This window comes from Condylostylus longicornis, unplaced genomic scaffold (assembly GCF_029603195.1).
Source record: "Condylostylus longicornis isolate FDR11 unplaced genomic scaffold, ASM2960319v2 ptg000239l, whole genome shotgun sequence".
In the NCBI taxonomy this organism is placed as follows: Eukaryota; Metazoa; Arthropoda; class Insecta; order Diptera; family Dolichopodidae; genus Condylostylus; species Condylostylus longicornis.
The window spans coordinates 317,358-328,601 of record NW_026578206.1 but is presented as its reverse complement, the minus strand read 5'-3'; the positions used below and the strand labels follow the sequence as shown (position 1 = coordinate 328,601).

Here is an 11,244-nt window from a genome sequence, read left to right as displayed (position 1 = left end):
GGCATCGGCAACTAGGCGTTTACTACGGGCCAAATACTCATTTTTGTGTATAAAAAGAGAAGTAACCAACCGATTTCATTGAAATTTAATATATGAATTCCTCGTATCAAAACAATGAACATATAAATTTTTTGGAAAGATCAGGGCTCGAAAACTGATTTCCGGGCCGATTTCACATTTTCCACCATTTCGAAGAAAATATTTCACCGATTTACTTGAAATTTCATATATTAGCTTTGCTCGACCGTCCGCGAAAATTCCTAACTTTTGGAAGAAATCAGGCATCAGCAACTGGACGTTAACTACGGGCCAAATATACATTTTTGTGTATATAAAGAGAAATAATCAACCTATTTCATTCAAATGTAATATATGAATTCCTCGAATTAAAACAATGAACATATAAATTTTTTGAAAGATCTGGGCTCGAAAAATGATTTGCGGGCCGATTTTACATTTTTCACCATATCTACGGAACGAATTGATGGAATTTCATGAAATTTGATATTTGAGTTCTAAGCAATACCAAAACTAAATGGTGGTTCAGGGAATTCAGGGAATTCGGATAGCACAAAACGAAACTGTACTAAGAGCTAGATATGTTAACTATAAGCTTACTAATGTCTAAAAATTGGAAAGAAGTATTTAACAGACATTTTTATAATATTCTGTAACCCTTTCAATTAACTAGACAATACACAATGCAGTCGGTTATGTGCTGACCACATCAGATTTTTATCAAAATTAAAATAGTTTTACGATTATCTTATTTTTGAAATGTTAGAGTAGGTTGCTCATGTTCTTTTCTAACCTTTCAAAGCAGAAATTCATATATTGAAATTTTTTAAATCTAAACTTTGCATAATGCATTTTAATTAGAAGTAAAATTACGGATATTAATTATTTTTAGCACTTTTCCAGAAAATTTTTCGTCCGTGGACATATTTAAAAACCTTTTACACCCCTTGAAGATAGAAAGCTGAAATTTTATATGTGCATAGATCTTTACTAGAAACTTATTTCCGTTAAACAAAATTTTTACCCATCTCACCCCTACTAAAAGTTATAACCCCCCCCTCAAAACCCTAAAAATGGCCTTTTTTAACTATTAGATGCGATGAAACCGTAAGCATTTTTCAAATTTTGCAAATGCAGAAAGGCAGTGGCTTGCTTCTCCTATCGTGGCATACTATAGTTAAACTTAAATAAAGTGGGGTCATACCAATGGTTTGTATTGTAGCACTTTTCCCTTCAACAAGTGAAAATTCTGCTTTAAAATACAGTCTATGTATACCTATCACACTATTAAAATTATTTTCAATCATATACGGAACTATTTCTAGGATTGCATATATTTAGGATAATTGATTTATGCAGTCTTTGAAATAAAGCAAAAATTAATAAAAAGTGGTGTTAACATAATGCTCGATTTTAAGGTTGAATTGTGTGAATTAAGAAAAATACTTATATTTTTGAATGTAGTTAAAAGCAGAATATTCACTTGTTGAAGGGAAAAGTGCTACAATACAAACTATTGGTTTGACCCAACTTTATTAGTTTTTCTTTTAGGTTATTAAAAATTTATTAGAATAGTTTTTATTTTTTGTCCTGAGCTAGTTGATATCTTTTCGCTTTCAACTTAAACTTCCTTTATCATTTCGACATTTATATCTTACATAGGTTTTTTATATCTTTCTTTTTAACAACGAATTTACCAATATTACAAGAACTACATACTTCAAAACAGCCGTTTAAGTTTTTATTTTCAGTATTTCATTATCATTACATAAATTTATATTTTCTTGTTAGTGCGTTTATAGTCTTGTTAACATTGCCAAACTGAAAATATACGTATATGTAAGAAAAATAATTCTAAAAACCCTATTTTTTTTAATTTCTTCTATATGCCTTGCCATTTTTAATCGATCGAGTTGACAGTTAAGGCCAAAATATTCCGGTGATTTTCATTATATGTTTTGTTTTTTTTCAATTTTCAAGTTTGTGTACATCAAAGGAAATAAATTTGCACATTCTTCATCACAGTGTATAATTTATTTATGTCTTACCTACCTCTTGAAATCAATAACGTAGGAACGACAAAACTGCTTTAACTCTGTTGTTAAACTCAGTCCAATAGAAAGCCGGATATGGCTATTTAAATTCTTTTATTTAATATTATTTTTGTGGTTAGACAACTAATTTCTCACCATTTGCATATTTATAACTTCTTACGGAATGTGAATTATGTTCATTTGTAATATAGCACTTTTCCCTTCAACAAATGAAACTACTTTTAAAAATAATCTCTGTACTACATTATTAAAACTAGTTGAATGCATATAAACATATGTTTCAAAGATTGCATCAAAGATTATGGACAATGCATCCAATCTTTGAAAAAAAAACAAAAAAAAAATAAAGACGCGTTATCGCAATGGTCGAATTTAAAGGCTAATTGCATGATTTATGAAAAATAATTATATTTTTTACTTTATGAAAAAGCTTACCGTTTTGGAAATATGAAATGGCAAAAATGAACTATTTGTAAATATCTAAAAGCTGCTAAAATTTCAGACTTCTAAAAACTGAGGTCTAGAAGAAAAACGATGTCAAAAATTTGTAAAGAGCGGATTCAGATAACGGTAAATTGTAACGGGTATTTTGTTTTTGTAAAGTTTAGGTATGGTATGCCGTATTAGAAGAAGCCAGCCCCTTTTTTGTGTTTGCAAAATTTAAAAAATAATTCTGATTTTACTATAATAATTACTTAAAAAATGGCATTTTTATGACTTTGAGAGGTTCTGAGGAGATAAGTTTTCAGTAAAGATCTGTGTATATATATAAAATTTATGCTTTCTATCTTTATTTGTGTAGAAGCTTTTTTAACATGTCCATGGACGGACGAACGGACAGCCTGAAACTAATAAGCAGCTATTTTAAATTTTTTTTTGAAAAAGTGCTAAAAATGTGCTCTTTCCCTACTTAAAGGCCGGTGTAAAAGAAGAATTGCAAAAGAGAAAAGTAAAAACTTTAAATTCAACACGAAAAATGTTTTCGTTTAATTTAAATTTGATTATAAGACAAGTATTTTTCAGTTTCAAATATCGTTAAACCGACAAAAGTTTACTTTTTAAATTTTATATTTCAACTATGCGATATAAAATTTATACTTTAAACTTGAAACTTTAAGCATCTAAATATTGATTTTAAATGTTACAATTCGCAATTCAAACAACTCAGTAACAAAAACCTCCTCCTTATACTCTGATACTAGTTCCATTAGATCAACCATCAAATCATCTTTAGCCTCCTGGGAGAATCCCGGATTACAATGTGCCGAGAGGCCTCCACGTTGACATGTTGCTCCCTACAAGCTCTATGTCTCACCGCCCTTTCGTTAATTTCGTCAACTACACATGTAATCTTTAGATCTCTGAGCAAATCTCCATTTCGAACATACCAAGGGGCATCCAGCTATTCTGGAACGTTTGTATTCGCTGGACATGTATTTCTTTGACACATCTCCACAACTGGATACCATACAAATAAACCGGTATATAATTTAGTTATAGAGCAGGATGTTATTCTGTATCAGCAACCTTGACTTGCGACCTAGGAGCCAACACATTTCTTTATATTTTAATTGTAATTCTGCCTTTTTCTACTTAACATGCTCTTTCCATTTTAGCTTAACATCCTGTGTCATTCCTTGATATCTTTCCGCATTTTCCTGCGCAACATTTAACCCATTTAAATTAACACGTGGGAGGTTTACGGGAACTTTATTTGTAAAATTTACTCGTGCAGACTTAGTTTCATTTACTTTTATTTTCCATTTCCTGCTCCAAGCCTCAAGACTCTTGCTTGCTTGCTGCAACTTTCTTGTGGCCTCGTCAATATTTGATGCTACTGCCATAATTGCAGTATCGTAGGCATATGTAGCCACAATTGTGTTTTCTATTTAAGGCACATCTCCCGTAAGGACTAGATATAGTATTGAACCCAAAATACTGCCCTTAGGTACACCTGCTCTTATTTCTCTAAGTGTGGAATAGTCCACTTCCTGTTTGACTCTAAATAATCTATTGGTTAAATAAGAAGAAAGAATATCTACATATTGCTTTGGTAATATATTTTCTAACTTATATATTAATTCTTCGTGTTAAACCTTGTCAAAAGCCTGTGATACGTTTACAAAAATTGTTACACAAACTTTCCTCTAGGGCTTCCTCAGTAATATTTGTAATTCTATGAATTTGATCAGTAGTTGAATGCCCTCCTCAAAACCCAAATTTGTGATTCGGAATTAATGACCTTTCCTCATTATAGGTCCCATTCCGTTCGGTAAAAATTTTTAAAAAAGTTTCGGCAAAATTGGTAGAAGAGAAATTGGTCTATAAGATTTGGTCTCATTTAAAGGGTTATCAGGTTTTGGTATGGTTATAATTTCTACCACCTTCCAAGCATTAGGCACATATTATAACCTTAATGCAGAATTTATTAAAAAAGTTAGCTTTGCTATACCCTTTTTTGGTAATTGCTTCAGTATCTCAGAGGTAATTAAATCATAACCTGGTGCTTTCCTTGACTTTAAACTTTTTATTTCCTGCAATATTTCTCTTTGTGCAAATAGAGCGATAACGTTTTCTGCTCTCACATTTCCTATTGCAATATTTATGTTTGAGTATATGTCATTAGGCCTAAAAATTTGTTCAATGATCTGCAAATATTTCAGCTTTATCCTTATTTTCTGTTGCGCATTTTTCCATCCATTCCTCTAATAGAGGGGATATGTAAGATTTGCTTTTTAATATTTTTTGCAGCCCTCCATAAGAAATAATTACTTTCTAGTTCGGCTAAAAAATTTTTAATGTAATTATCAAATGAATCGTTGATCTCTCTTATTTTTCTTTTTTGATTCTGAGTGATTCGATTGAGTGAAGTTTTATCTGCCGGATCTCGTGAGTTTTGCCGTCTGCGTCTAGCTCTTCTCATTTCGCTTATCATATTCAGTATTTCACATTCGTAGTATCCCTCCTTCGACCTTACTACGTCATGCGGGGCTCTGGCGTAGCGGACTATTCTTTCCCTAGCTACTCGTGGGACAAAAACATGAATGGCACACAAAAAACAAAAATAGAAAAATCGATACAACGAACAAAAAAGAAGAAGGTTGCAAGGGAAATGGAGACTAACCTCCGTGATACCCCTTGCAACGAAAAAGGGAGGGATGGCATGGAGGAAAGTCGCTCCACATCCTCGCAGGCTATCGATGTGGAGGGCAAGTCTTCCGTGAGTCCTTGACACCCCAAGAAGAGCAGGCCAAAAGAAGGAAGACGGCTGAAAGAACCTTGAAAATGAAACTGGGCACTACCGCCAAAATTGTGAAAGTGGCAGTTCTGTCAAGGGAATATCCCTCCATAATGCTGACCCAGCAGGAGCTCACCCAGCTGGAGGAGGCGATAATCGATTGTTGAATTATTAAAAATGCTTTTTATATTTTATTTCATTTCTTATTATTAATTACTAATTAGATGTTTATCATACAAAGTCTTATTATGTACTGTTCTTATAATCTATATAGAGGTACCTGTTTATGCTATGTATATATATAGGTAATTATAATGTTTATGATCTGTAGTACAGAAGCGTGTATGATAAATGGAAATCATCATAACATGTTCCCCTTTTAAATAATTGATTTATTTATTTTTTTTTAATATTTTACAAAAGTATTTTACAATATCTGTATAAGTATTTAATTATACAAATATAAAATCAAAGTATTAATTCATTTTTAATTACATAAATATGCATAACTTTGTTTTTATTTTTATTTCTATTAACATTAGTATTTGTATTTTTATTTTAAATGTCACCTCAAAGTCTGTTATTTTATTATTGTGTTTAAACTTTTTAAACTTTATTTTTTTTATTGTTTTCAATATTGAAGTTTAAAATCTTATCGGTTCTTTAATAGTACGTCCATATTGCGTAATGCACTTACCTTCTTCCCTTTCAGGAGAAGAAAATACCTCTTCATTATTTTTATCATTATCAAAGTTCTTTGGAATACCACTACAAGGTGTTTCTAACAGATGTTCCCTATTTCTCCTATATGTATTGCCCTCATTATCTTTAACTATATATGAACGAGGTTCCTTACATTGTTCAATAACTCTTCCAGGATACCAAACAGATATTGGATGTTTTTTATAAAAAATGTTTTGTCCTGACTTCAAATTACTCAACGATTTTACATTACGATCGTAATAATATTTCATTTTTCTTTGTTTGTTGTTTATCAAATTTTCACAAATCTTAGCGTCAATCGTATTAGGCTTCAGGGCATCCCGAAGAGTTGGCAACTTTGTTCGTAGTTTTCTTGACATTAAAAGTTCCGCTGGGGAAAGACATCCATTTTTTGCGGTAGTGCGGTGTTGTAATAATGCGATATAAGGATCAGTTTTACTGTCATTACTTTTTTGTAAAAGTGTCTTAATTGTTCCAATTGATCTTTCAGCTAGGCCGTTAGATCGAGGATAGTAAGGACTCGAAGTATTATGATCTATATCCCAAGAAATTGAAAATTCTTTGAATTCTTTTGAATTGAAAGGCGGGCCATTATCTGATATCATAACTTTGGGAATGCCATGTCTGGCGAAAATAGATTTAAGATGGTGAATAATTCTTTTGGCTGTAAAGCCCGTATTTAGTAAAGCAATTTCAATATATGTAGAATAATAATCTACAACTAATAGGTACTTTTGTTTATTATAATCGAAAATATCAATTCCAACCTTATACCACGGAATAGCTTCTATTTCATGTGGTATTATTGGTTGCCTTTGATTTGACTTTCTGTATCGTATACAAATTTCACAATTAGACACAACGTTTTGAATATCATTGTTCATGCTCGGCCAAAAAACACTATTCCTAGCTAAATTTTTGCACCTTGCAATGCCTAAATGACCTTCATGAACACGTGACAAAATATCCTTTCTCAGACTTGTAGGAATCACAAGACTGTTGCATTTATATATTAAATTATCAACTATTGTTAATTCATCTTTAAATTTAAAATATGGGCGAATTTCATATGGCAAATTCCTGATTTTATCTCCGAAAAATATATGTTTTTATTTTTGATAAGACGGAATCATTTTTTGTAGCTTCTCGAATTTGGCAAAATTTTGACTCACTGACCGACAATGATGCAATTAATAAATTGCAACACAAATTGATTTCTTCTTCAATTTGTTCATCAACAAAAGTTGATAATGCTGCACGTGAAAGTATATAGGCTATGAACATTTTTTTTCCGGACTTATATGTTACTTCTAAATCAAAAGCAGCTAATTTTAACATAATTCGTTATGTTAAAATTAGCTGCTTATGATTAATAAAATTGCCGGAACCTTATAAAAAGGTTTTGAAAAAATAGGTACCAAAGGTTTATGATCGGTCTCAACTTTAACCGAGTGACCATAAACAAATTGGTGAAATTTGACACACCCAAATAGAATAGCAAAAAGTTCTTTTTGAATTTGGGCATAACGTTGTTGGGTTTCTGTAAGACTTGCAGAAGCATATGCAATTGGTCTACAATTTTGTAGTAAAACTGCACCGCCTGCAACCTTAGATGCATCCGTACTAAGAACAATTGGTTGATTTGAATCATAATATGAAAGAGTTGGTGCATTTGTTAAAATATTTTTTAAATTCTTAAATTCTTTTTCGTGAGCCTTAGACCAATTCCAAACTGTTTGCTATTTTAGTAGAGATCTTAAATTACTTGTAACAGAAGATAAATTTTCAATAAACGACCCCAAGTATGTTACCATATCAAGAAATCGTTGCAAATCTGCCAAAATTTTTGGTATACACATTTTGCAAATAGCTTCTATTTTCGAGGGGTCTGGTCTCATTCCTTTGCCATTAAAAATATGTCCCATATATGTAATTTCTTGAACACCAAATTTTGACTTTGATTTATTAAATTTTAGCCCTACTTGCCTTGCTCTGTTTAACACTTTTATTAATGTCACATTATGTTCATTTTCATTTGACCCATATATCAAAAAATCATCTATGTAAATTATTAAATTAGGTATATCCCCAAAAAGATTAATCATTGTAGCATGAAAAATTTCAGGAGCTACTTTAACTCCGAATGGTAGACGCAAAAAATGAAATTTACCCATAGGCGTTATGAATGTACACAGTTTAGACGAATAATCATCTAATGGAATTGCCCAAAAGCCCGATGTTGCATCCAGACTTGTGAAAATTCGCGAATTATTTAATTTAGAAATAATATCGTCAATTTTTGGAAATTGGTAAAAAGAACGCACTAGCACATTATTTAAATTACGAGGGTCTAAACAGATTCGAATATCTCCTGAACGTTTTTTTACTGTAACAATAGAGCTTACCCATTCGGTAAGTTCATCTGTCTTTTTGATTATGCTTAAGTCTTCAAGTCTTTTTAATTCATATTTTAATGGTTCCACCAATTTGAAAGGGAGTTCTAGGTGCGACAACAACAGGCTGAGCATCCTGTTTGACTTTGAAGTGACACTTTGTTTGTAAACATCCTATACCTTCAAATAAATCTTTATAATTTTTTAAAAAGTTAAATTTTTCATTTGGAATTGTTAAATTATTTATATCTATTGGTTATGTGACTATCCTTTTAATTAAATTCATTTCAATACAAGTTGCTAAACCTAAAATTGTTTGACATTCTATATTCATGATATAAAATAATATTAAGTATTCTTTGTACACACATTTGATTTCATATGTGCCTATTATTGGCAAAGATTGTTTACCAAAAGTAAAAATTTTTTTATTTGTTTGTTTTATTTTTTTATGATTTAGATTTAATTTTTCAAAGTTAGAAAGACTAATAATGTTTCCTTGCGCACCTGAATCTAATAAGCAATTTATTTCAATATTTTTGACAAAAATTTTTACATACCAATTACAAGTACTATTACTATTTGAACCATTAGAAGTTGATTGTATAACACCTGAATATAACGACTGGATCTCATTAGAAGACTGCGGTTGTAATGTTCTTATTTGACTTGATTTGCACATTGAAGCAAGATGATTTTTTTTCTTGCATTTATGGCATACCATACCTATAGCTGGACATCGAAATCGGTGAAGTTGACCACACTTCGAACAAATATTTTCTGTTTACCTTTAATTTGTTTGGTTGACTGACTAAAAAAATTGTTGACTGGTTTTTTATTGTATGACTTATTGGTTTGAGTAGAATTTTTAAATTTCATATTTTGTACTGCACCCACAAAAAGAGAGTCTGATGAATTGCTTTGGATTTGCCTTGAGTGAACTCTAGTTAGTACGGTGCTTTTAGCAATTTCGACGGCTTTGTCTAAACTAATATTTCCTTCGCTTAATAATTTTTCCTTTATTTGAATATTTTGTTGACTAAGGCCACATACAAATATATCTCGAACTAAACTTTCACGTAAGGTGCCAAATTCACAGTTAAGACTTAAATTTTTTAATCCCGTAATAAAATCCTCAATAGATTCCGTTGGTTTTTGCGCACATGTGAAGAATTTATGCCTTTCAATAGCTAGATTTATTTTTGGAAGAAAATATTTTTCAAATTTTTTAATTAGATCTTCATATTTAATTTTGTCTACATCTTCATTAAAAGAACTAAATATTTTAAGAGCACCGTGACCCATACAGTGCAGTAAAATTGCGACCTTTCATTAGAATAACTTTCTACCCCAGTTGCTCGACAATAAATTTTAAATTGGGTGTACCAATCTTTCCATGCCATTGGTAAATTTGTCGACTCGAAATTTAGAGGTGGCATCATGAACTGTGGCGAAGAAGTATATGATGGAGACAGGACAGACCTTATTTCACTTTCGGATTCTGATTTTTTCATTATTTAATATATTTATATATTTTTTTTGTTAATTTTAAAATTTTTTTTAATGCAAAATTAGTAAGTATTTTGATGTATATTAACTATTAAATTTTTATTCAATATTTGTCTTCTGCTAAGTTATATTTTTTTTGATTTAATATAAAACACGTGCTTTAGTTTTAAAATTTTTCTAAGCGTGTCTAAAAAGCTTTTAACAATTTTAGTAATTTTAAAATTATAAATTTTAATTTTTTTTTTTTTTAATTAGACGATAATTCCAAAATTCGACTTTAATTTAAAAAAAATTTTTTTTTTTGTTTCGACATTATTATACTTCGCTTTACTTCTGACACCATGTTGAATTATTAAAAATGCTTTTTATATTTTATTTCATTTCTTATTATTAATTACTAATTAGATGTTTATCATACAAAGTCTTATTATCTACTGTTCTTATAATCTATATAGAGGTACCTGTTTATGCTATGTATATATATATAAGTACATAGGTAATTATAATGTTTATGATCTGTAGTACAGAAGCGTGTATGATAAATGGAAATCATCATAACATCGATGAGGTAGCCAAGGGCTGGGATAACATCATCCAACTTGAAGGAATACACTTCAAGCCCGGGATGGGACTCGTCGATTGTGCAGATGAGGAGACAGCTGAATAGCTGATCAAGCGTGTGCCAGTTCTGGGTAGATGGAGCGGACCAACAACGTAAAAAGGATTCTAATAAAAAACAAGTTTTTTATTAGAATCCTTTTTACGGTTTTTTCAACAGTTTTCTATATTTCTTGCAAAAAAAACAAATACAAGTACCAGGAATGTCAGGTAATAAATAATAAAATGAGGTAATTTTTTTATAGCTTTAAAATAATATGTATTAGTATTGCAAGCACAAAATAACACATTATTTAAAAAAAGATAAAGCATTAACTTTTTAAGGAAAATCTTTTTTATTATAAGAATATATTATAAAACGAGAAAAAAAATAGAGTTGACCTTGTCAACTCTGTGATACCCGTACGAATTTGTTATCCTTTGTGTGAATAAAGATGCCACAACTGACTATGGGGCAGACTATGACTTTAAGTTGCCGTATTACTATATTAATTTATGCAAAATTTCAGTACTATGTGTTTTTCAAAATACTGGTTGTGCCAAACCACTATTGAAGTTGTACGGCAGCTACCAGAAAGAACCAAGAAATTTTAACGAATTTTATCAAGCACATCGGCCCTACTAATATATTCACTTGTGTGAAATCTCAATATCACAGCTTTTATAGTTTCTGAGATATAACCAAATAACT

General features: G+C 30.7%; 2 protein-coding genes across 2 annotated transcripts; both read right to left on the bottom strand.

Moving 5' to 3' along the window:
* Window positions 1-4,712: 4,712 nt before the first annotated feature.
* LOC129616538 (uncharacterized protein K02A2.6-like) lies at window positions 4,713-7,371 on the bottom strand. The gene is made up of 5 exons (XM_055532193.1): window positions 7,206-7,371; window positions 6,317-7,072; window positions 6,008-6,142; window positions 4,845-4,856; window positions 4,713-4,777 (listed from the first exon to the last, which is right to left on the bottom strand). The coding sequence occupies exons 1-5, from the start codon at window positions 7,369-7,371 to the stop codon at window positions 4,713-4,715; spliced, it is 1,134 nt and encodes a 377-aa protein (XP_055388168.1).
* A 1,712-nt stretch (window positions 7,372-9,083) lies between these two features.
* On the bottom strand, window positions 9,084-10,216 carry LOC129616540 (uncharacterized). Its single transcript, XM_055532195.1, has 2 exons — window positions 10,082-10,216; window positions 9,084-9,734 (listed from the first exon to the last, which is right to left on the bottom strand). The coding sequence occupies exon 2, from the start codon at window positions 9,729-9,731 to the stop codon at window positions 9,153-9,155; it is 579 nt and encodes a 192-aa protein (XP_055388170.1). The 5' UTR covers window positions 9,732-9,734; window positions 10,082-10,216; the 3' UTR covers window positions 9,084-9,152.
* Window positions 10,217-11,244: the final 1,028 nt, after the last annotated feature.